This window comes from Hippichthys cyanospilos, chromosome 13, assembly GCF_059441005.1.
Source record: "Hippichthys cyanospilos isolate Australia breed blue-spotted pipefish chromosome 13, RoL_Hcya_1.0, whole genome shotgun sequence".
In the NCBI taxonomy this organism is placed as follows: domain Eukaryota; kingdom Metazoa; phylum Chordata; class Actinopteri; order Syngnathiformes; family Syngnathidae; genus Hippichthys; species Hippichthys cyanospilos.
In genome coordinates, this window is record NC_142381.1 from 6,331,579 (window position 1) to 6,358,825 (window position 27,247).

At 39.3% G+C, this 27,247-nt stretch overlaps 1 protein-coding gene across 2 annotated transcripts; it reads left to right on the forward strand.

Moving 5' to 3' along the window:
- On the forward strand, positions 1-25,687 carry xpnpep2 (X-prolyl aminopeptidase (aminopeptidase P) 2, membrane-bound). 2 transcript variants are annotated; one of them, XM_088431443.1, is made up of 21 exons: positions 1-242; positions 14,739-14,800; positions 15,852-15,962; positions 16,034-16,097; positions 16,433-16,537; positions 17,474-17,560; positions 17,695-17,838; positions 18,868-18,969; positions 19,054-19,135; positions 19,492-19,696; positions 20,229-20,318; positions 20,594-20,703; positions 20,792-20,869; positions 21,239-21,310; positions 21,383-21,443; positions 21,871-21,940; positions 22,067-22,171; positions 22,602-22,661; positions 22,756-22,832; positions 22,919-23,008; positions 25,137-25,687. In XM_088431443.1, exons 3-21 carry the CDS (start codon positions 15,909-15,911, stop codon positions 25,338-25,340), a joined length of 1,860 nt encoding a protein of 619 aa, XP_088287569.1. In that variant the 5' UTR covers positions 1-242; positions 14,739-14,800; positions 15,852-15,908; the 3' UTR covers positions 25,341-25,687. The 2 variants fall into 2 exon arrangements, with proteins under 2 accessions (XP_088287569.1, XP_088287568.1); XM_088431442.1 differs by lacking the exon at positions 1-242 and adding an exon at positions 14,228-14,363.
- The last annotated feature ends 1,560 nt before the right edge of the window (positions 25,688-27,247 follow it).

Below are 27,247 nucleotides of genomic sequence, written 5' to 3' on the forward strand. Positions count from 1 at the left end.
CAGGCTCTCAAGGGCCGGGTGACATATGGAAGCCATCAAAGGTCTGCACGGACTTCCATGTGTGTCGCCAGTCCCCATGCAGGATGCAAATAATCCAGGATCCGTGGATTTGTCGCAGACTCCAACCCTCCGAGATTTCTTATATTGTGGGTGAAAAAATGGCAGTCTTGGAGCCAGGAGTTCGGTGCCGAGCAGAAAACAGGTGCTGGGCAACTCAGTAGGCTTTGGCTGGCTTGAATGAGGTACGCTTTCTCACATATTTTAGTTTGTGACTGAAACATCCTCACATCAGCGTGTAACTGAGCGTAAACGTGACACATTCCACGGCTGTGAAACTTAAGAGGATTGTAGCGAATGTGCATATCCATTCCTTGCAAACCCAAAGATCCACTTGAGCGTTTGAGCGTTGACCGTTTAGTGAGTTCTCCTTAAACATGACAGGTTTGAATTAAATATGATCGTACAGCGTCCCGGGATTGTCACTTTGGATCCCGTGAGTATTCTCTGTGTATCTTTTGGTTGCTGATTCCTCGAGTTTTTCTCAGATTTTTCTCAGTTTTTCTCTCGCTTTACTTTGTTACTTTTCCGAAATCTACCCATCTCCCATTCTCATGCGGTGGCCATTTTGCTACCTGCTGTGGGCTGAAAGTGACATCACAGTTGCTCAGGTAACAACCAATCACAGCTCACCTGTTTTCTGTGTTTGGCTGTGTCTTTCGCAAGCTGATCTGTGATTGGGAGGGCTTGAGAGGGGCATGAGGATGATAACAGGCCCTCATACCGCCTTTTTATTGCCCTTAGAAGGAATGGGCGTTATTGTGTGTAGTCTCTTGACGTGTTTTGCTTTGTTGGATCTCCAGTTCATTTTTATTTCAGAAAAACGCCTGTTTTGGCCTATTTCATTCACTCCACTGGGATAGGCTCCAGTGCCTCGCAACTCTCGTGAGGATAAAAGATTAAGATGACGTTATGGTGTTCGTTGGCCGAACGTCGTTCAAATGATGTCAAGAAGGAAGTGCGGCAGCACCACGGTGAGATGTGTGGTATCAGCCCATGAGAAATTTCACTTCTTGGTTAAAACAAAAATAATAAATCGCTAATGTGCTAAATTGAAATCATGATATTTGAAACATTCAACAGCATAAGGGCCCGATAAGTGCCCTTTAACAAAGTATGAACGAAAGCCTTTTGCAGCAAAAGCGGAGTGCATGACTTCCCAAGGTGATCTCATCTTAATTTACATATTTGTTTTGTTAAATTAGCGTAAAGGAATGGATTAAACGTGTTGTTTTAGGCATGCAAGCAGTGCAGCGAGCTGTGATGCATGAGTCTCCTGACCCACATTTGTTGGTTCACGCTTCATTTTTTACCTCACTGCCAATCTGTTCAGGAAGTTCAGCAAATGTTTTGTTTTCTTTGTCTAAAAAGTAAAATGATGAAATAGGCCACCTTCAATCAGTTATAAATTATTACATAAAAATGCATAGAGGCTTCGACATGTCCTTTGCTGAGTGGCACACGTTTTGGACAATGAAAGATTTAATAAAAAGTGTGATCCATTTTTCATTTAATCTCAGTGGTTGTTGAGAGGTCCACTGCTTGCAGTAAAACTTGCCCACCTCTGCGACAAAGCATGACAACAAGGCCTTTTGCAGGAAGCGTGTTTGTCACCCTCGCTGTCAACCTCATGTCCGTGCTGCTAGCTGCAATCAAGCTCTTATCATCATCAGGAAGTCCTTCAGCGGGAGACAGCTCACGTTTGTTTGTTGGTTAGTTTGTGTTTAAACGTTTTCATTTCCTCACAGCAACACTGCTTCCTGGTGATTTTGCGGCAGCGTCGCGTGCTGCTGGAGGGTGACGCAGCATGCGGCGCGGTACAGTAATAGAGTCATCCATCAACAGGCCCTATTAAGACACTTTGACAAGCCAGCTGAGGCCGTTGCAGTGGCCATGGCGACCAGACACCAGACATGTAGGATCCATTAGATTTGCTGGATCCAAAATAAGATCACCTCATATAAAGTGGATATAAAACTTTACACATTGTGATTAATTGCCAGGGTTTTGTGATCAATTTCTTGTTTATTTTCTTAATAAGACAACATACGCCAAATTACAATTTCAAGAGGGTGTTAAAGATAAACAATGAAGATAATATGGTTACATAACATAGTGCCAACATCTTGAATATATCTCACCTTGAGGCTAAGGAGTGTGTAGTTGTAACAAACTCTGGTCCCTTTTCCAAAATAATGGGACCACTACTTGGCTCTGCCAATCCAGAGACAATGTCCTCAATGTCCACCTGATGCCAGGTTGAACTTTCCTCAGCAAGAAAATTGGTATTGAATATCATTGGTGCATTGGCTCAATCAGTGAACACGGAGCTAGCGAATATTAATATTATACACATGTTTTTTCACCTGGTTCAAATAAATGTCTTCCCCTGTTATTTATTTATTTTCCCCCCTTGGGCCTGGTTATTTGCAGAGAAGTCACTGAGGCTCAGGCAAGGCAATTATGAGCAATTTCAGCTCTCCAGCCCATCTTCCCTCAATCACCATGGCGATATCTGAAATGTGCTTAGCACTTCCTGTCTGTCCGGTGTGTGACTCTAATGTGTTCCCTTTCGTGATAACAGCCCTGTGTTCTCTGGAGCATCAACCAATTTCAGCACAAACGCGTCCTTCCCAGAGTCCCTTTTCACCAACTTAATTGAGGTTTTGCTTGACTTCATTGTCCAATTGGAAAATTGTTACGAGCAGATGATTTTGATATCGTCTGCTTGAATCCCTCAAATCCTTTCGAGGGTTTCTCGTTCTGTGGCTTGCAATTGTATTGATTTATAATGCCGGTCCTGCTGTAAAACCCTTCGCGTAGCCCTTCGGTATGCTTCTTCTATCTCCGAGTGCTGCTCAGGATCCTATTATTCAGATGAGCGTATCTGCTCCATCTTCAACATGAACAGTCATCTTCCTGCATTCCATTGCTTTTGTTTGCAGACGTTTGCAGGGGGAAGAACATTCCTTGTCTGCCATTCATTTTACATCCTTGGAAAGTCCATCGACGAATACACCTCACACCTGCGACCTGAAAATAAAAAAATGTCGGATTCTCTGTGGGTGAGGTTTTGATGTCGGATGTGCCGCCTGGAAACTATGCAGGTAGCTCAAGGCCTTGGAGGCTGCGCAGCGTGCGTTGAGGAAACGGCACAGATCCTGAACGGCGCGTCCACATCCAACAGGGCAGCCAAGAATGCAACCATTGTTTTTCTTTTTCGAATCTCATATTGACCACCTGCGGACATAATATATTGAAAGACCCCTTGAGTTGACGAGTGTTGGGGCAAAGGCCAATCTACTGTTATTTGCAAGAACTATGTTGCTGTTGTACTTAAGCAAAGTTTAATCCTATGCAAGAGTGTTTATGTTGTAACAGCGTTCTGCATTTTCATGCCAAAATCAATTGGAGTCAATTGAAGTTTACATGCAGTCAAATTAAACATTAAACAAAGACAATTATACGTACATTTACCTTAAGGTCCACTAGTTTAATGGAAAAACACAATGCAAAATCCCATTCATAATAAATTCCATGTACTGACAACATAAAAATAAAGTCACTTGCTATAGAGAGAAGTCAAGCCACCTGTTGCTCATTTCTTAGCATTGATTTATCCGCGTAGTCCCCAATGACGAAACTTGCTACTGCCGTTATATAGAGCTTCAACTTTGGAGTGTGGGGGAAACCAAGAACTCGTTAAATGGAAATTATGTCTATTTGCGTCATGATATTATCCATATTACATGGTCTGGATTGGGGGTAAAACAATAAACCCTATTTGCGAATGCATGTAAAGGGACATATTCCAAAAGTTTTCGGAGCCCAAATTTTGACAGACCCCGACCTTAATCCAAATATCGACTGCATGTAAATGTAGCCAGTTTCTTAATGGATTTTTGTTATTTGTGACGAGACTTGGTCCCTATCCCCCATTTGTAGCAGATCTTCGCTACATTTAATCAAGGATAAGATACTGAACTGATAAATGAATGTGATTGGCTGGCAACCAGTCCAGGTTGTCCCATGCCTGCTGCCCGAAGATGGCTGGGATAGGCACCAGCAAGCCCGTGACCCTGCTGAGAATAAGCAGCTATAGAAGATGGATGGATGGATGGATGGATGGATGGATGGATGGATACAGCTTAGCACATGTTCCTAAAGTCGTTCAAAAACAATGTCAGATATAAAACCATTTTGGGGTGTTATTGATAAATGATAGAGGCTATCAGCATGTGAAAAAGTGCGTGACTCAGCACATCTTTAAAAAGTATTTAAACAACGCTCCACAGACACTTGATACAGTGTATCTGGAAGCACTTAAACCTCCATAACCATAAGGCCCATCTTATGAACGCTGTTTTGGCCATGCAGCCATTGAAATGAAGCACTCTTTCCGCTTTTATGAAAGATGAATCTCTAGATTTAGTGTAAGTCCAGAGGTGCTTTGCTATAACGTGTCTTTCCATCTAATTCAAGCTCATGTTGTCATAACATGAGCAGGTTGCCTAAAGGTTACGTATCCAAGCCAGAAATTCCCCGTGATGGTGTGCTGCGGCTCAGCGTGTCATCGCCTTCCCGCAGTTTCACGACTTTGGCCTGCCTTTTTTCTTTTCCGTCGCCGTGATCCCCAAATTCCAACTTGAAAAAGTAATTGCAGGCATGCCAACCTGCATCTAGGGACCATTGACAGATTCATGGTGACACTTAGCAAGGATGTTGTGATCCTTTCAGACAGGTAATTAAGTATTCATGTTTTGATGTACCGTATGTCGCTGTGTTCAAAATTCAAACACCCCACAGAACCATTGCAGTTCTGGCAACCTGATTTTCTGCAAACTTGATTGGTTTTCTACCAAAACCTTTTGGTTATCCCAAATGTCTGTTTAAGTTCCTATAAATTCTTGTTAGAAGCTCAATTTCCCATGGAAAGTCCCCACAATTATCTGCACAAGTAAGTCTGCACAATGTTGGAAAAAAAAGATTGCTCGCGGCTTTTTGAATGCAAATAGAAATTGTTCTAGCATGACTTATATTGACAAATGCATATGGCGAACCTCTGTAACTTCTTGTATGCAGCCAACAAATCAGTCTTATTTTAATTTTAAACACATTTACATGGCGGTCCAGCAACATTTCAACATATCACGAAACAAGCCATTTTGTTCTTTACTTCTTTCCACAATTACATGTAGTCTTATGCTTGGCTTGTCAACGTTTGGCAAGTGTAGGCCGCTTAAATCATTTTAAATAGTAGATAAGAGCACACTAAAAAGAATAGAATATCAAAAGCACAACACTGTCTATAAAACAACACAATCCAAAAGAAAGTGTTGCTAACAGGCAGGCCTGGATAATGTGGCATGACTTTGGAAGTGTCTCAAGCTTTGTTTCTATGTTCTCTTTGAAAGGACGTCTTAAAATTTGAGCCGAAAGCTCTAGTTTGGCGTGACATGATTTAGCGGTTAAATGTGCTCGTTGCACTTATAGCTTTCTAAAACCTGTATGTAATATCTGCCAGATCAGATTTTTCCCCATTAAGATCAAGGGGTATTGCTATTCATTGAAAAAGTGTCAGTTTATGTGACCATCTAATTAAATTAGGAATGTTTTTGATATGTTTGACTGAAATTGCTGGAATATGTATGTCAACCTTTTGGCATTAGCAGTTTGCAAAGCTAAATGTTGTATTATCTGGAAAAAATTGTGTTTGAAACATTTTATTGTCCTTAATGGAAATGGGTTCAGTACAGTTTAATTACATTTAACTATTATATATAAGACACTTGAATTTAATCCAATGAAATTCTTATCAAACACATATTATGTCGGGGTTTTTTTTTCCATTGAGCAAGTGTGCAATAATTTTAGTTGAATCTTTTTTTCCTCGTTTTAAATACAGAGTTAATGTTGGTAATGATGGTATGTGAAGAGATTAAGTGGTCTTTGTTGCAAAAAAAGTAGTTTTAGGGACATTGAACAAATGTTTCTTTGATTGGAAGACAAAGGAAGTGCTGATATTGTGGCCAACTATTGGTACAGAATGTGCATGAGCCTTTACCGTCTCATACTAGCAGTGGCGATGAATTTATCAACAAAGGAAAATTATGAGTGGCAGCACTTTGACTCTCAAAGTACAACCCCAGGTTTGAAATCAGGAGCCACGTCTGGTTGGTCAAAGCAGCTCATGGCCTTTACGTCCTGTCAGACAAGCACTCTGGGGCTCCGTTTCACTGTTTTCCGGCTTTTGGCTTAACCTCCCGCTGACTGGCTTGTTCTAGTGGCCCAAACTGACTGGTCGCCTTTGACATGTGCTGCTCCCTTTGTCATGAGGTGAACGGTTTACAAGTGTCAGAGGGAAAGAGGAATTTGCTTCAGCGAGTCGAAGGTGACCACTTTTTTTTTCCTCTACCCCCCTGTAAGCTATAGTAGTGGCTTGTTTTGAAAGGCCAAGAGGTCAAGTTAGGCACTAATCCCCCTCTCAAGCTGCTTAAGAACTTCTGAATGTTCGCCCAACACTTACAGTCATAAGTTGAACCAAAGCCTCTCTTGAATCTCCACTAAATCTGGAATGCTTGTTATCATTTTACTTCTTGACTTTGTCTATTCAACCAAACACTCAAAAGTAGCAACAGTTTGTCTGAGTGTGGAGCACTTCAAGGAGGACTTGAACTTTGGCTTAAAAGGCCTGTGTCCACTTGTCTTGATAGGAGCGGACGTTCCATCAGGGCAGTCCTTCACAAATAGTGGGGCAGGCCCGCCTGAGGGGGTGCGAGGCAGTGCCAGGGGGGCACGGATGACCCCAGGAAAAAGGATTTTGCATGTGAAGTGTAATTGTAATATACCTATACAATTCTATAGATAATAATCTTATTTATGGTCGACATGGCAAGTGTGGGGGACGTGAAATGTTTTCTCTATTTGGGGGGCTTTGCAAAATATAACTGAGAAGCACTGCACTAGGGGAAAGTTGAACTTTAAAATATGGCTGCATAAATCTTCTATACAGATTAAGCAATGTAAAATTGCTGCTGACGCAAAACAGTGTGCCAAAGAGTGGAGAGCATTGCGACATTTACTAGTAATTATTTTCAATAATTTAGGGTGAGAAGAGGTCCTGGTTTAACTGGGACAGTTTCAGTTTTGAGTGTTGTGTCACAAGTCCAATGGAGCCCAATTTTTAAGAGGGTTTTAAAAGGTATGACATTGGAATCCTGAAAAACCTCAACAAAACTGAGTATTTAAACATTTAACAACTCAGCCCCTATGATAATAAGAAAATGGTCTATATAACAGCGGAACCTGAACCAATTCAAGTTCTTCAAATACTTACAATGTGTCTCAAGTAATGTTGGGCATTACTCACAATGCACTGTCAACTTGAGGAGCAAGCAAGTGCATACATTAACAAAAGGTAGTGTTTCAAAGCAACTGCGCCAGCTGTCAGCGAACAGGTGGCCTGTTACCCCAGGATACTGGATTTATGGTTATGTCCTGTAATTTATTGTCAGTGCAACAAGCATGGCATTGGGCAGCTTCTCCACACTTGTACCTTTTCATTTCCATGAAGTTGGTAGATTTCTGTGAAAACAGCTCATCCGTATGAGACTTTGAAGACCCCTTAGGGGTCAGGTGCAGTGTGAGCTGGGTGGCGCCCAAAGGCGCTGCACCATGGCGCTCCGATCACCGGCTGCAGAAGTCAGCTCTTGGGAAATGGAATGTCACGTCTCTGGCAGGGAGCCTGCGCTGATGTGTAAGGTGGAAACGTTCCAACTAGATATATTCGGACTCACCTCCACACACAGCTACGGCTCTTGGTCCTCTCAAGAGAATGATGAAATCTCTTGGGAGGAACGCCCCGCCCCTCGCAGGCTGAGGAATGCATGTGTGTTTTAAGTGCGATAATTACATTCATTGTGCAGGTCGGTGGACACAAAGCATTTCTACACATACAGAATACATTTCATTATTTTATTGAAGCAAATTCTTCAGTGTAATTGATTATACCAGTTATTGATATAGCACTGTACATATAAGCTGTGATAATGTCACACACGTGCATGCATGCACACAGACACACACGCATACAAAAGGGATATCCGTCAATGAGGAAACCTTATGAATCGATAGGAAGCAAAACATAGCAGCGTCTCCCATGTCCCTGAAGGCAACACACTCCTGAACCAGGTGCTTTTCCTGTTTACTGGCCTCCTCATTTGCGTGTTTTCTTTAGGTCCCTCCCGTCAACAACTTCCTCTGCAGCACATTGCTCTTTTCTGGCCAGGAAGGGAAGTCGGACGAAACCCCTTGACAACGCATTGTTTGTAAGCTGAGCTCATTGCAGTTTTTCCTATTTCTGGACTCAACTGAAGTAAATTCAGCCGCATATACAAACAATCCAGTTCCTAATGGCTTCCTTTGGTTTACCAATCATTTGGGAGCATTGCTGTGCATGACGCTATACAAGACTTGAGCATTTTGCCTACACTTTACTCTGGACACTCATATTGGAGTCAGGGTGATGATTTTTGGCGAAAAGCGCCATGACTCAATATAAAATGTTTTGGTGCCACAATCACACTTTTATATCCTCATCTTTGTCTCTCTTAATATGTTATCAGGAAAACTGCAAAGCCCGAGACTGCAAAATCGCACACAATTAAATATCCAGCATCTGTTTTTGTTCACACAATCACAAAGATGCTTTCATCTCAACCCGAGGCAAACATTTTGATAAGCTGATAGCAGCTTAGTGGATCTTGTGCAGAACTGATCTGCTGTCTTTAACTCACACTCTCTTCAGACTTTATCAAGAATCCAGACACTTTTGCCTACCATGTTTTTCTGCTGATACCCCAAGCCATAAGATCGCCTCGGCCATTTGGAATTCAAAAGTGTGAGACGCGTCATCCTGCACGGTTAGTGTCCCAAGCATCATGGTGTTGGAAGGATAGTGGTGTCTCAAAGCCAGGACGCACACTGTTCACATCGACGGGCTTTGGACCAAACTTGATCACCACCATCAATTGCAATTGCTCTGAAAGCGTTTGTGGTACTAGTGACAAGTGTGATTCAAATCTGTCAATCAGAAATACCCTATCATTGTCACTTCCATGACAATTTTTGTCAGAAGTAGGTCGGTTCCCTCAGAAGCTAATCATTTGCGGATGCAATGGACCACTGAATTATCCTAAAATGTTGTCACTGGACTCAATCTAGCATTTTATCATCGCGGACTTTTTAAGTTCTGTCTGTGGTTTCAAGACCATTTCAAAGTTAAAGTTTTCACTTACTGTTTCATATATATTGCTAATCTAAAATGCAAGCCATGACACTCCAATGCCAATCAAATTGCCATTTCCACAAATGCGTTTTTTGAGTCTTTCCTGTGGCGCACTTCAAGGAGCATAACAATGCTGCGAGCTTTTGCAAATTTCTTTAAGCGGGTTATCCCATAGCCTCAAAAGTTGATTCAATTATTGGAGGCAAGCTTTGAGGGATTGCAGACTCGTTTGTTCCCCAGAGGTCTCCGTGCCGGTGTTTTACAGTAAAATGTAATATGGCTGCATTAATCTTGCTGATTGGAGCTCGGCCCAGTAAGCAATTTGTGTCGGAGTGTGTGAACGCATGCTGATGCAGTATGTGCACACATCTGTTTTAGTGTGCATAGTGCATACACAGTGGCGAGGCTGAATTAGGGGAAGCACCGCAGTTAATAAGATCTACATGTAGTTTATATTTACCTAGAAGTAATTCTCTGTTTCAGCTAGACAGCGTAGATATAAGCGCAAAGGTTTCTGTAGAGCGTTTTTTTTTTTTTAACCACATTGCTGCGGCGCAGTGTTCTGCGAGAGTTAGTCAGGGGTGCATTGTGATAAATACTCCTCGCCAATTAGCCGTAGCACAGTACTTTGAAACCAGATTCCGAGGGGTCACTGTGATTGGCGGGGCTCACATAAGTCATTCCTGCTCATCACCGCCACCTTTGGCTGCAACCATCTTGTCTCAAAATACCATGTCAGTGACAGTGATGGAGGAGTTTTTGAAGACAAACAAGGCTAACTCTGAATTGGACTCTGAACAAAATTCTGAGCGGAAAAAAGACCCTAGTATGATTAGAGGTTCAAAAAGTAAATACAGCGAGCTTGAGTAAAGCCTGCGGCGAGAGGCAATACGACAAAAACTAACTTTCGTTTGTATTTACTTTCACCGGTGATGCAACTGTACCTCTACCGAACCATATTATTCTTTCTCTCACAGCCTTACAAAATGTGTTACACGAAAAGCACTTACTTGTCCAATTTGTTTCAATGTTCTACTCAAAAGCTGTGCTGATCTAAAATCCAAAGCACACATTCACACACACACACGCGCACACAAGCACACTATGTTTTCACATAATCATGTCTCTAAAAATGAAGACTGTATGAGATAATAAGACTGTTATAATCCTCTACTTTATTCGCTGGATACAGTACATTTAATACATGAAGGTTGCTAAAAATTTGCAGTTGAAATATCTAGTTGTGAGGAAAACACATTTTATATATATATATATATATATATATATATATATATATATATATATATATATATATATATATAAAACGGACTGCAGAGTGTGTTTATTGCCTTCACATGGTAGAAGTCATGCATTCATCTCATTAACCAGCAACCGACCCTCCAGTAATCCCCCGTCTTTGTCACTATCAGCATCGCCATCATCCCACACATGCATGACCTGCCACTCGCAACAGAGCTACCCCCTCCATCACTCATTTGTCCTGAGCAGTCACACACAAGACTCCATCATCAGCTACCGGCCACAATCAATGTTGGCTGCATTCCCACTTTCAAGTCGATTATGTGTCTCCCCCAGCGTAATATCACAGTGGACCTCATTTGTCCTTTTCTGATAGAATGAGAAAGAGAATGCAAAGGCTTCATTTTGTTTGTACTCTGTTTACCCAAGAAAGATTTCACCATAGGTGTTGAGCCAGGAGGCTCTCAAGCACCCCAAAATTGAATCCCCTTTCATAAATGTTGGAACTAAATTGCATTAAGATGTACAGAGGATTCTGAATGGCCAGAAGCTCAGCACCCCTCAACCCCTAATCCTTGTTGGCCCTAAATCAAACCATCATCCGTCATGACTTTTAGCCAGATAAGTCCCAAGTCCTAAAACTGTCTTCTATCACGTCCAGCTAAATTGAAGCAAAGTGACTTCAGTATCCCACAATTCCATGAGAACAATCAGCTGAAGTCACAGTGAAAATATGACACGCGTTACATCTCGCACAACACATTGCCGGAAAGGGTGTTTACTAACAACCAAGTTTCCACGAAGTGTATCTGCTTTTTGCAGGCTGATGTTTACGAGTGAGCAAGCGCTCACTATTTACTCAATCATGCACTATCTAGGAAGGTCACCAAAGTTTTGATACTAGTGTCCATCATTGAACTCTTGTTGAACATTTATAAACTTTAACCCTTTCTGGCCGTGAAGAGGGGCAGGTTTGCTCTTAACTTGAAAACTCCTTGTTAAAATATGAACAAGCACAAAAAAAAAAAAAAAAACTGCGTCATCAGCGGCCTTTTTCATTAAAAGGTACCCATGTAGGTTTCTCAGTGCCGGTTGCTTTCCTCTGAATGAGCTCTGACTCAGTCACTCTTCGACCCCGTTGCCACGGATACCGTTTATTAATATTGATCTTTAACTTTGTGCCTCATCACCCAATTGCTGAGTAGTGACGCTGCCTCACACGCACACCCACACACGAAAACCAGGCTCAGGGTCCAGCTGATTGTGAGCTCTGGTTTCGAAGAACGTCTGTTTAATCGGCATTATTTTGGCAACAGTGAACTCTTGTGGTGACAAAGTGTCCATTACACAATTTACGTACAGTACATTTGTTTGGACTCTTTTCAATCCATCACTTAGGTATTATTATGATCAAATAACATATAGGCTATTACTGTACTAATACAATTCCGACTATATTGTTGTTATTAAAATATATTGTTTGTAATAATAGTTTATATATACGTATATTATAATTTTGTTTTTGTGCAAATACAGTTAGTTGTATTTGAAAACGGATGAATGTTCATGAATGTTCAAGAATATTTCTTTTGAATATTCCACTGGCAAAGAGATTAATTGGAAACAGGTGAATAAAAAAGATCTCATTTGAGATCCGTTCCCAAATAAAAGCAATGGCTTGATATCAGCTTGACAAAAGATACCCGTTAGTAATGTGAGTTCAATGATCAACTACGTGATCACGAGTGCCCTTTATCTTATTTCATTGTATCGTTGTCATTGATGTTGCAAATGATCATCCTGGTTATGTCATCTTATTTTCCAAACTACTGTAGTTGATAGAGTTCATAGTGCTCAGTCATAAAATCATACTTCGACAGTTTTCTGGTAGTAGGTAGATTGGTAGGTATGTTTAGGCTTATGTAGTGTTGTGCATCATTCCTACTTCATAACAAGGCGCCTGTTGTGTCACAATTCTATTTCACTTGACCTTGGTTGCATCTTTTGTATTTTTAATACTATTTCAAATTATATTTTTCTCCAAGAGTGTCATGGCTGACAAAAGCATTCCAGGAAGTGTCTGCTGATGGTATTACATGAGTACAAATGCAACATGAATTATTAAAATTAAAATTTTCCAGAGTGACATCAATGACTTTCTTCCACGTTTTATGCACCAATCAGAATGAAGGGGTCAGACAGTTTTTCTATGTTCTTTTAAAACGTTGGATGATGTCCTCCAACAAATATGCATTCTATCTCCTTTTGCTCGGCTGGTAAGCCGGACAGCAGCTGCATTGACTTCCTGTTACAATTTATGTACACTGACTTGCCAATTTAAGCCCCCGCCACAAACTGCAATAAAGTGTGGAGTACAACCTCCTTCCAACTGATAAAAGAGTTGTATATGTAAGACGACATGTGTTTTTATTCAATCCAGTGTCTGACATCTGTCTAAAATCATCATAGTTGCAAAGAATTGACATGAACACTTGTTCATACATGAGTTTTTTTTTTCTTTCCAAAAACGTATTACTCATTTTTGATTGTAAATGTCAAGAATCTGGCAGCAAGTATGATGATAAAAGTAAACTTCTACATTAGGTAGAAGGTTTTTCTGATGATTGTGGTGTTTTTAAAATATTAGGTTAAACTAGAGTTGGCAAGCAATTCAAGTATATGAATCTCTGTGGAATTTGTAAATAATGTTGACTTATTGCTATGCATAGGCAAAAGAAAATAACACATTTTAAGTATCAAAGATGACCACAACACTGTTAAATTAACTTCAACAAAGTAAGAAACAAAAATTCAGAAATAAGACTAGACTCAAAATTCATGAAAACACAGGAATATAACTCACGAGGACAAAGAACTGACAGAAGGAAATGACGTAAGACGGCGTGATAGAAAACAGGAAACTAAATACCCTCAAAACTGATGACACAACAAGAATCACCTGGACAAGAGACAATTGGAACACAAAGGAAGCCAACACAAAGGAAGCAGGTTAACACGAACAGGTGGGTGCAATCACACTGACAAGACACTGACACTGAAGACAATTAAAAAAAAGAACAAAACAGAAAAACGCAATAAAAACCCACAGAACACAAATACCAACAGAACATAACAGTGACATGAACACATGCATGTTCATATACAGTATTTAAATTCTCGTGGATTCAAAATGTATTTACAGCGATTTTAAAATTTAACATTTAATTGTATCTTGTTAAGACAAGTGAGTGGCTCACTTAGACAACATATCCAACCGACGAAGTACACGACAAACAGCAAGGAAAGATTGACTATACCTTTCAGAATATTTCCACTATCCTGTCCTGCGTATTCAAAGCAAATCCAATTTACTTTAGGACCTAAAACAAACCACTTGGTCAAGAAACCATGAATTTCAAATGCCATTTAGGTGGCAACACATTCTGTTACAATATTTGAAGTATGGAGAGCAATCATAAAAAGAAAAGATTACAAGATTGCTTTCAGGGGACACCTAAGTTGAGACAGGAGGAGGAAGGGGAGTGTGAAGCAAAGTGGATGAGATAAAACGGGAGAGAGAAAGTAAGAGAGGGGGAAGCGGCATATAGTACATACGCCTCTTACCACAAAGCCACATTGACTGGGGACAGCGGTGCACCTGCTCCAATCAGGCCCGGCCCGCCTCAGCCACTCATTTTCTGGATTTGTGTCAGAGGCAAGATGCTTTCCATCTTGGCTCTGCTTCTATTTCTCCATACAGGTATTTTTTTTTTTTTAATTCTTCTTTATCCTCATTTGAGCAATTCTGCTTGTCGGCTCACTCGTGAGACACAGCGGCAGCTGAAAGTTCAATGTGCCCGTTTTATTACATGCGTCTCGTTTAGAAGATTGTTGTGGTGAGATTTCAGTGAAGTAGGGCTTGCAATCTGTTTTCATTGCATTTCATTGCATAAAAATGCGTCAACAGCAGTACTTTATTTAATCAGGCTGCATGTTGGGATTTATTTGCTCACCAGCTTTGATTGTGTAGGAGGCTCTGCCGGTGTTTGCGTCTAAGGAGAAACCAACTCGGTACTAAACAAAAAGTGCTGACAGAGTGCTTTGGCTTACTTTACAAGGTCTTCTCTCATTGCAGGAAATGTCAGTCGCGCGGCTTTGTTTGAGGCCACTGAGAGGAACTGTTCACTGTCCCCACCGGTGAGAACTCTGCATACCACAAATGATTTTTTTTGTTGGCTTTTATTTCATCTTCATCCTGAACGGTAAATACCTTCAGATGCATTTAATAAATAAATAGATATGTTTTAGCTTTGTTTGATGCAGATTTGCATTGAAGTGAAATTTGTTTAGTTTTTTAAAGATACATTTGTTTGACATGTTTTTGGCATAGTTTTTCAAGTTAATATCAGACGGATATTAATATATGTATTGATGTTTGACAGAATGATTTTTCTTTTACAATCAGAATCTTTAAAAAACATTTTGCCACTGGATGTTGACTGAAAATGGCATTTCATGTTCTCAGGGTTCAGGTAACAACCAATCATGGCTTAGGTTGTAAATGTCACAAGAGCAAATCAGGAAAACACCTGTCACCTGATGCTTGGAATATGTCATGTCATTTTCAGTCAAAAGTGGGAAAAAAAAAAAAAAAATATATATATATATATATATATATATATATATATATATATATATATATATATATATATATATATATATATATATATATATATTTGTTTTTTTTAATATTTGGGTATTTGGGTATTACATTTTAACTTTTTTTAAAAATTTTAATCGTATTTGCTCTTAAATTTCTATGTATTTTCATATTTTCTGAACAACTATTTTTAAAGAAATATTTATGCTGTTTGGAAATTGCATCAGCTTGAAATAACATTAAAGTACAAGTACGAATTGAATAACATTATTTTTAACTTTTTTTCTTATGAAATGGTGGACAAGTGGTTAGCATATCTGCCTCACAATTTACTGTTTGTGCATACCAATTTGGTCTAGGGATTAAGAAAAATATTAGGAGACCTCAAACTACATCAATACATTTGTAAAAAATCAGAAAGTGTAACAACAACCATTAAATTTCTGAATACTCTGAAAGAAATTATTATTGTGACACAAGTTGCAATTGCTTCAGTTGCATACAGTTAATGGTTACAACGAGAGATACAGGAAACGATGAGTCAGGAGATATTCATTTTGTTAAATGGTGTGTGTATGTGTGTGTCAGTACATTCCCAGCACAGCTGTGAACAGCAGTCTGCGGTTGCACGAGTTGCGAGAACGAATGCTCTTCTCCAACATCTCCGCCTACATTATCCCTGGCACAGATGCCCACCTGGTACCACAGCTGCCAATCATCATAAAATACAATTCCTTTTTGTGTGATGACTAACAGTGTTTTTGTGCCAGAGTGAATATATCGCGCCACGTGACGCAAGGAGGGCCTTCATGACGGGCTTTACGGGCTCTGCAGGTAAAGTCTTCCTCCACCCCCCTCTCCTCCTTTTCTTCGTCCTTCCAATGACTCAACATCCCACATCAGAGTTGCTTTTATCTTCCTCCTAATAGCCTCCCCCTCACCAAAAAAAAAAAAAAGATGATTACTCAGGATTAATTATCCCACAGCTTCGGCAAACTTACTTCATCTTTCCATGTGGAATAGTGAGATAAAAGATGGCAATAGTGAAGTCTCGCTTTATTAGATTCCTTCAACCTTCCCATGTCCCCTTTTGCATACATTAGACGAGATTAGCTGGATTGTGCTGCATTCACTGCCATCTGCAATTTAATTTCCCCGCCTGTCTGCAGGCACAGCCGTGGTCACACCAGGGAAAGCGGCGCTGTGGACGGACAGCCGCTACTGGGTTCAAGCGGAGAGACAGATGGACTGTAACTGGGAGTTGCAAAAAGATGGTGGGTGTGTCAATGTCAGCCGAGGACCTTCCACTTGCCTCTGAGACTGAGCAATACTTTATAGACAGGCGTCGCTTGCTGGTGTTGAAAATGCCCTATGCCAGATTTAGCAAGAATATAACTGAGGCTAATCTTTTTGACAATGCTTTGGTGATAGGGATGGGATTCCTTGACCTTCTCATGATTCAATTTGGTTATGATTTTAGGGTCTATAATTCGATTCATTTTCCGTGGGCTTTAAGGATTGACTCTTAAAAATAATAATAATAAACATTTTAGTTTATTATTATTATCAAGTAAATACATAATGATATAATAACATGATTAATAATTATTAAGTAAGTAAATAATTGTTTTAATTATTATTTTTAAAAAAGTAATAATTAAAACAAATCCATGCAAGACATGGCAAAAACTTGGCACACAGGGCAACACAGCTAACTTACATGATGAGTGCAAACAAATGAAAAAAATGAAACGTTTTTAGAACCAAGCATATACTACAACAACGGGCCTGTAATAACACCTACAACAATCTTAAAGTTGTTTTTTTTTTTTTTTTTTGCAAGAAAAAGCTGTACAAAAGTAGCAGAATCACTCCTCATGAGTATGGACTTTGCAGTCAAAATGTCCTTTTTGGTCATTTCAACAACCCAATTTCTTCCAACTTTTGCTAATCAGATTTTCCAAAATGGTCTCATTTTCGCTAACAAGGTATATATTAGGAATCAGGTGAGAAACTCGCCATTTTCATACCAGAATCACTCGAAGTCAAGCAAACCTCTTGCTGCTTTTACAAATCCCTAACCTGTTGTAAGTGGAGAACCATTGTGACCACCATTGCTATTGTGAAATTGGAGCTTGCAATTGATTGATTTAAAGTCTAAGTGCCAGGGATCAGCAATAACGCTGCCATGTCATCCGTGTCATCCACAGTTTCCATAAGCAGCATAGCCGAGTGGCTCATCTCAGAGGTCCCGCACGGCGGCAAGATTGGCTTTGATCCATTCCTCTTCTCTCTCAGTGAGTCTTCATCATCGCTCCCGTCAGTGCTCGTTAACATCAGCGGAGGCCGCTGACGCCGCCCTGACAGTCAGACGCTCCCTCGTGATTGATTGGTCTCAGAGAGCTTCATCGTGTGCCATTTCCTCCATTAGAAACACAGAAAGAATATGAACTGAGTCTGGAGTCGAGCAATCGGAGCCTCAAGTCGATGCCTGGCAACCTGGTGGACCAAGTGTGGAAGGAGAGACCTCCCGTCCCGCCGGATAGTCTCATCCGACTTCCGGACAGAGTCATACGTGCGTTTCCCTCCCTGTTTCTGGGTGCTGATGGATGCTAGCGATAATGTGGCCTTGCCATAAACAGCCCAGTGATGTTTTTATGGTTGACAGGTTTAATGCTGACTTTGGGAGAACCAACCAGAAAGATGTTGATATGGCGTCCACCGGGCTCATTGCCTCTTTAGTCTTTAAGGTCAAACAGGAGGCAAATGAAGCAAATGGAAAGCGTCATAAATTGAATGTTTGTGCATGCATTTGACAACATATCTGGATAAGGACACTTAATCCAGATAGGATGCGTCATTGCTGGGATTTTTATGCCTGTGTAAATTTACACATAATCAAAGAAGCATAATGCTGTCCGGGTCAACTTTCCGGCAATTTATATTTTGTAGAATGACTGTATTATTACTCGTTCAGAGAGTAACTTGACCACGAAGTATGCTTAAAAAACACTTTATTTGAGCATTCACATTCTCATTCAAAATAAATGGCTCACATTTGAGCAGAGTTTTAAAATGTGCGTTGGACTGTGCAATTTTAACCTGGAATAGGCTGTTCCACGGCTTTGGGGCGGCCACAGTGAAAGCTCGGTCCCCACGAGTAGCGAGCCTGGATCGAGGAACCTCCGGGACCAACTAGTTTGATGACCCAAATGCCCTGGTCTTTCATTGGAGATGATCAGTTGCTGCACTATAGTAGTCCCTTGTTATGCTCCAGGCCACCTATCTGATAGATAAAGCCAAAAAACGAAAACCTGATTTATTATTTGTTTATATTTCAAAGCTTCACACATAATTCCAAGATACACACATTCCTGATCTATACGGCACTGTACTGTACTATTCAGTCGCCTAGCTGTGAATGAATGTGTGTTATTTTGTTGTAATTTGTGAATGAACAAGATTTTCAGCAAATTGAGAGCTAAGCAACATAAAAAAACAAGAGATATTGAGATACATTCCGAATGGAAATAATGAACATTTTTAGCAACACATGTAACGTACCATTTAATAACTGACTAATGTAAGACAATGTCATCAACAGAAAGGTCCTGGCAGACGAAAGTGGAGCAAATCCGAAATCTGATGAAGGATAATCCTTATGAGCCCACCGCTCTCTTGCTGTCAGCGCTCGATGAGACCGCATGTAAGTTGCTTCAAAGTTGTACAACATCTTCATCCTATTACCGACAAAGTTTTATGTACAACAGACTTTTTTCTTATTTTCAAGGGCTGTTCAATATGCGCGGAAATGACATCCCATACAACCCTTTCTTCTACTCATACACACTACTGACCATGGATGAGATATGGTACATTCTTTATGGCTCCACATGAGAGGCCGGGAAAGATATCATTCTGATTACCTCTCACACATACTATTGAGATGCTCACATACGACTAAAATCCTCCTAAACCACAAAAGAAATACTCTCACAGACATCTTACTTGAAGTGTGTTGATATACAGTGTAAAACTGAAACAATGTCACAAACTACTGAAGCACAGTAGTGTAAGTGAAAAATAATTCATTTTTGTGCACCAACGCATTTCACAAGCGTGCCCATGAGAGGTAATCCTAAATTGTATGTTTGCTGGGCCCCTCATGGTTGGCCATGTGTGCAAGTATGCGATTGCATTGATCAGTATCTTAACTCACATCTATCAGGCTCTTTTTGCACACTGAGAGGGTGACGGAAGATTTGAGGGTGCACCTGAATGCTTCATGCGGTGGGCCTTTCTGCGTGCAACTGAAAACCTACGACGCCATTTTGGATCACCTCGAGGAGTACGTGAGCACCCAACAGGGGGTCAAAGTGTGGATCGGCACAGAGTATACTAACTTCGCTCTTTACGAGGTCATAAAACCGGAGGTATGGCACTTTCATTGCTTTCTTGATGACCAATTTACATAATATACTCAATGTTCCAAAAAAAATGTGACACCTGGGGAATAAATCTGAATAGATGCTTGCGGGTGTCTGTGGAAACTGAACCCGAAAGTATGCTGCACTTCAAATTCCTGTTCCAACGGAAACCCTCTCACACATTAACAGAAATGTCTGGTACATGACTGAAATTTTCTGATACAGCGTACTGAAATTCTGTCATCTATTATAGTAAAATGCTATGATGTAAAACTAGAATGCGCTCATATATGATACTGAAAGCATTCACACATTCTTAAATGCTCTCATGTGATGTCCTCAATAGTTGTACATATTGGTTTTGCAATCATCCAATTTTATTCTTTATTTTTAATATGTTGTTGACTTATTACTTGCCCCACTGACTTTGGTGCAAAGATATTGCTTAGGTACAGTATAATATGAAATTTACCATTTGTCATATCTTTTTATAATATCATTTGTCTTAATGAATTTTTAATTTTTTTGCATTCCATAGGACAAACTAATAAGCAGTCCCTATTCTCCTGTGCTGACCACCAAAGCCGTGAAAGATGACACAGAGCAGCGCATCTTGAGGGATGCTCATGTATGTCATTCACATGCACAAAAGAATAAAATTGCCAATAGGGGCAAACATTCTCCATCCAGCAGACTGTGACAAACACAATAAGGACCCCCCCCCCAAAAAAAAAAAAAAAGTGCAAACCAAAACTGCAAAAGTAGCCAAAAAATATGCATTCACAAATCAAAGAAACAATTCCTCATGTATATGTTTTTTTTTCTTTTTTTCCTGCTTGTCACCACTACATTTGCATTTAATGTCATACTCTTGCTCAGCAGATCGTTGTGACTTCATTTCAGGTGCGGGATGCTGTCGCTGTCATACAGCTTCTCATGTGGTTGGAGAAGGCGGTGCCGACAGGAAAGGAGACGGAGCTGAGTGCCTCTGCGTATGTCAATTACTGTCGCAGGTCAGTTTCAGTACTGTGCGTACAAAACACGAGAACCGGAAATGTGTTAGGACATGAATGTATTAGAAGAAAAAAAAAACATTTTCAGCAAACAAAAGGACAACAGGGGGCCAAGCTTTGAGACCATCTCGGCAAGTGGACCTAACGCTGCACTGGCACATTACAGGTAAATATTCTCATTTGTAATTACAGTAAAATTGTGCCTTCAGAAATGCCTTTTTTTTTTATTCCGTTTTGAACAATAAATGAATACCATTCATCAGTTACAGTCTCGCAAAACTGTGATTTTAATTTCAGTACTGGTAAACCTATTGCATAAACACATTATTTTCATAAGTATATCTGTTTCTATTCCTGTTCATTTTGCTTCAACTTCGTGATTTCTTCATTTCTCACTTGTTTTTTAAGAATGTACCTATTTTGTTTGGCTAATAAAGCTAAATAAACTAAATAGAACCACTCAATAGCCCATTTTCACTACATGATAGGTGTTCTCGTGTCGATTCGTTCTCACAATGTGCTTTTTGTGCTGCAGCCCAACAATTGAAAGCAGCAGGAAGCTGACAGTGAATGAAATGTACCTGGTGGACTCTGGCGGCCAGTATTTGTTAGTAACACACACGCGCACATGCATCACTTATTGTTGAATTGGCATCGTGACTTCTCTCCACGTCGCTAGAGACGGGACCACCGACATCACTAGGACAGTCCACTGGGGGACCCCCACAGCTATGCAAAAGGTAACTTTTTGCATCGGATCTGTAGACATACAATACAGTGGTGGCTTGAGTTATTACAAAATCATTTTTTTCCATGACCTCACTTAATCTATTCCAGCCCCCCCTCCAAAAAATGGCAATGTTTTGGTTTTCAGTTAAGGAAAAAAAAAATGCACCCTATATAGCACTTAATGATAATAATTGAGTGATAACATAGTAACATATACTGTAATGTAAAGAATAAAACATTTTGCACATTACTGGTTAATCCTGCAATCTGGTTAAAAAAAAATGTATTTAGCCGTTATAAGCATTAAGATGATTTGATGACTATTTTTTTTTCAGGCACTCCTGTATTAAGTCACCACTGTATGGGAAATCGTCCGCCATGTTGAGACCTTTTCAAAACAAAATAAACTTAAGTTTACTCATCTGTGTCATTAACTAGGAGGCCTACACCAGAGTTCTAATGGGGAATATAGAATTATCTCGAACCATTTTTCCTACAGGGACCAGAGGTGGGCAATTTCATTTCTTAACAGTTAAAAGCTGAAATCTTACTGTAACCACTAGATGGTGACATTGAGCTATTGCCGTGTTAGCAGCGGGCAGTCTGAGTGTGTAAACTGGTGCTCTGTCCCCAGGTGTAAACATGGAGATGCTGGCCCGCAGAGCATTGTGGGAAGTGGGCCTCAACTATGGCCACGGCACAGGACATGGAGTTGGCAATTATTTTGGGGTTCATGAGTGTACGCCTGTTTTTGTCATATTGTACTTGCACAGAATATTGATCCTTCAGATTTAAACACTAACTCGGCTCTTAAATAAGGGAATAATGAGAAGTTGTTGTTTTTTTTAATTATATGCTGCACATTTGATGAATAACTTTGCATTATACAAATGTTGCATTATTTTTCACTTGATTTCTTTCTTTGTATCATTTTGTTCTAATATTTCTGTATGTGTTGTATTCTTTAATATTATTCCAATGTTTTATTCATTGTTATTTGTATTTTTAAATTACATTGTATGACAATACTCTTTACACTTACACCTTCTACTATATTTTTAGCTTCATATTTTTAAGATCTTAGTTTCATTATTTTATCCCGCTTATTTAGTTTGACTTTTATTTGTATTTTTCTTTAAATGTAAAACTAATGAACTATTTTCATTTAGGGCCTGTTGGTTTTCAGGGTAAAAACATTCCCTTTAGAGAAGGCATGTTCACTTCTATAGGTGAGACTTAAAAAAAAAAAAATCATCAATTGCAAATTTGAATCAAAATTCACATGAGAGTATTTGGGGGTGATGAACTCGATTTTGTTCACAGAACCTGGATATTACAAGGATAATGACTTTGGAATTCGTATTGAAGATGTTGCAGTGATTGTGCCCGCTCATACAAAGGTACTTAAGCCAAGACATTATTGAACATTCAGTCATTTATTATTGATAAGCAGCGAATGGTAATTGACTGTGTCCTCCTCCTACAGTATGGTCATAACTACTTGACATTTGACACCGTGTCCTTGGTTCCATATGATAAGAAGTTGATTGACGCCTCTCTTCTGAGCCCGGTCCAGGTAATTGTATGATTAAATATGTATACTGGTTGTTATAATAGCATGAAACGAATCGGTGCTGACTCAGACTGAGTAGCGAATTGACTGATGGAAACGCCTGCCAAAGCTGAATGTTCTTATTCGACTCAATAGAATATTGTCATCAGACGTTGAAGAAGTTTGTACACATTTTAGCTGACTCATGAGCATTATATTCAAATGTAAAGGAGTCGGTCAATGAAGTCTATCTAGGCAGTGTATTAATGTTTTTGTCGTTGCTTTGCTCTTAGTCCGTGCTCGCACGAAATTCGTGTGCAAACTTGTATGGTGCACTTTAGGGACCCTCATTTGTTAGCCTAGCGCTATCTAGATGGCACGGCATGGGCGACATGGAAAGATTTAAAAGTTTATTTTTTTAAATTAAATATAAAAGCCATACCATAGGTATACTTGCTAGAGTACAGGTGGACGGTTTGGACACACCTTCCCATTCTTTTTTTTTTTTTTTTAAACGTTCATGTCTACAATATGTACGTTGTAGGTTCGGACTGAAGGCATCAAAAACATAAATGAAGAATTATGGCGATATGTAGTCAATAAAAATGGTGAAAAAACTGAAACCATGCTTTATATTGGAGTTTCTTCACAACAGTCACCCTTTGCTCCGATTTGTGCTTTGGTTTTCATTTTATCGTTGTCCCTTATCAGGGTTAATTCCTTGAATTTCTTGCTTCATCAATGGGGTTGGGACCTTCAGTTATTTAGACCCATACTGTTAAAATTCACATGATGTCAACAACTAATAAGCTAACTAAAGAAAAATGAGTGGTCATCATTACCTTAAGAATTTGAATGAGAAGGCGTGTCTAATATTTTGGCATAAACAGTATATAGGTTAATATGCCATAAGCTGTTTTCTCAAGATTTGATCAGTTTCCTCTTTCAAGGGTGTAATCAACTTTCTTACTGTGCAATATCTGAGGCGTCATTTCCCTGCTCTTAAGACTGCTAATTTTCTTCCAAAAAACCCACACTTCCTTTTCTTCTCTCTTACTGAAAGACGAAAGTGTTTTTTGAAAAAAAAAAAAAATATATATATGTCATTTTAAAAGAAAATGCCACACTTCCAATCACAAAAAACAAGTACGCCAAATATACTATGCATGTGAAAGCACACTTTACAGAATCCAGGCCAAGAAACAAAGGAACCATCAAACTTGTTTTCGCTGCAAAGTTTAATATAAAAGACCTCTCTATTGGTGCCCATGCTCAAATCATAAGATTCCATCCAAACAATGTTTTCTTTTGCGGGACCATCTCATCTTATTTCAGCATGCTAATACCAAGTCATATTCTGTACAGCATGGTACAACAGTGTACTTGGTTAATTTAGTTAGTTCCTCTTTGAGGTGCATTGAACAAACTAAATGTTGAAAAAGATGTTCAAATTATTGCTTTTTTTCCCACTTTATGCAATGTTTCAACTTTCTTAACATTACGATCTGAGAGGTTAAGTTGGAAGTGGCCCTCTGAAAAGAATTTTCTGAATTAGGAAATCTACAGGATATACTCAATAACTTTCACTTTTGAATTGAATATGACATTGAGGAATTTAGTGCTCTAACATAGCATATAAAGATGTTGATTGTTATGGTGTTTCCGTCAGTGAAATACCATAACTGCTTAAGAAAAAATTTGAGCAATTTCATATCAGCCATTTCATTGAAGTGTGTTGCTATATTGAAAGAAGTTTGATTTGCTCTACCACCACTCTTTTTAGCACTGCATCATATGTTTGTAATGTTACCCATTCACCTAGCCAAATCAAGGAACTAAAACATAAAAAAAGCCCTCCAGTCTTTTGCATTAAAATTTGACACCACTGCAAATACCCAGAGCAATAATAAACAAGCTAAAAACTCCACCCTGACGTGTAAAAACTGTCTCATAACAGAATTCATACTAAATGTAGTAACCAGCGATTATAAAATAATAATACATTATAAAGAACTGACTTATTTATCCAAGTCAATCAATTACAAACAAATATTCACACAGAGCAAAAGTGGCTCTAGTAACCATCCCTGTGGAACACCAGATGCCAGTTTAGTTGTAGTTTTAGAGAATGTACTTTCCACTCTCGCTCTAGGTGCAGTGGTTGAACAAGTACTACAAGACCATTCGGAAGCTGATGGGCCCCGAGCTGGATCGTCAGGGCCTCAATGAAGAGAAGAGCTGGATGTTAAAACACACAGAACCCTTTGTGGAGTCTGGATCTTCTTCTTCCATCTGCTCCTCTTCAACCATTCTGGTCACTTTGGCTTTTGCTGTCTTGAACATTGTTTTACTCTAAACCTTAATTATGACTATGCAGAATATGTAGATATAGATCAGGGGCAGCGAGGCACTGAAATTACTGACATTTTTTTTCCATGTTTAAAAATGATCTTTTGTATAAGGTTAATGGTATTTAAACTATTCATGTAATCTGAAATCATAATTTATTTGATTTGTCATATTTAAAGTCTGGATTTGGAAAGCACACTTGGTCCTTCCATTTTGTCAGTGGTGATTTTATAGTCACACACATACGCACACATGACATCAATCTCTATTCATTATTTGTACCCGACTACTGTTTATTGTGTTTACTTGGAACTCCAGATTCCTCAATTAAACTTAAATATGTTTCATGTGCAACTGGATTTATCATTTCTTGATTCTACCAAGGAGAAGTGGAGAAGTAAGGTACTTTACAGATTTATTTCATGTATTGTATGGTGGTCTGGAAAGAAATCCCAGCGACAATTTTAAGGTATAAAAGCTGAAATCAATCCCCGCCGACTTCAAGCAAGTGGCAGGATAATGTAACACAAACCTCAATTGTAATAATAAACTTATAAATATGCTAATAAATATCTAACAGACAAAACAAAGTACTTTGACATAGTAAAGGTACATTTTTAATGATGCTTTTGGATGTCATCGCTTAATATTGTGTACTGTACATAATAGTGTGCCCAGTGTTGAGAATGTGTTGAGAAAATCTAAAAAGTGGTCTAAGTCAAATCTATTTCCATGACACGCCAGTGAAATGTGAACAGCGAGCTGAAGTGACATGAGAGGAAGCCGAAATGGGGCATCCGTTCCTCATGTGGTTTGTAAGCACACATAAATAAATAAAAAGCTAGACCCGGCTTGTTTTCTACCCTTTCTGCATTTAACTACTGAAATCACGCAAAACATTTCAACATTGAAAATGAGATCAATTACGATTTTGCCTCATCTGAGTCAGGTGATGATCACAAGCTGAGCTGCGATTGGCCATTACCTGAGTAACTGTGATGCAATTATATAATATATTGACATGAAAATGCCTGCTCCCTGAGATGGATAAAAAAAGATTATTTTTCTGTCTAATTCATACTCTAAGAATGCCATATTTAGCAGAATATCCTTAGACTGGTAAAGATGCATAAAACCTTATTGGGAAGAAAATATTTAGGTTGACTTTCCCTTGAGGAAAATCATATTTCTAAATATTTGGAACACTGTTTTCCTGGTTTTGTGTTTGGTGCTCCACTGTTTAGTAAAAAGTGGCCACGTTTCGGACTTGCTAACATGGATTTAAAGAAAATGTGCTGAAAAAGCATAGTGCGGAGATGTAAGCAAAAGCTTTAAAAGGAGCTCGCGTGATTCACACTGTGCTGAATGCTGAAATAGGAAAAAGAAATTGCAACAGTAAGTGTCATAAAGTGTACTCCATTGAGGAATACTCCAAACTTTCATATTCCTGGTTAAGAAAAATGACCAGTGTTGCTGCAAGGTCAGGCGAGTCTTGACTTACGGGTAAGTCCCGACTTACAAGATATCTTTTTTAAGATATCAGACGTCAATTGGACGTTTTTTTAAATGTATTTTATTGACTTGCAAGCACAATTTCAAGAAACCAGTACTGTGTGGTGGTAGGTTACTCAACTCACACCACACTGTGTAAAGATTTTTCTGAAAGACTTGTCTCAGCCGAAAACGATTGTCAAATTACACATAAAGAACATTACACTGTGTATAAAAGAATCACAAAGCTTTTGCTCGTTACCAACATTGTTAACATCTATGTACGTGGTAGAATCAGTACAAATAAGCTCAAAATGAGCTTTTTCAGTTGACTCTCTCAAAAGAAGCAGCGTATCTCCCCACAAATGATTTCCAATGATATCCAATTCCTTTGTTCCGTCACGCCTAGACAACTGTCTGTTT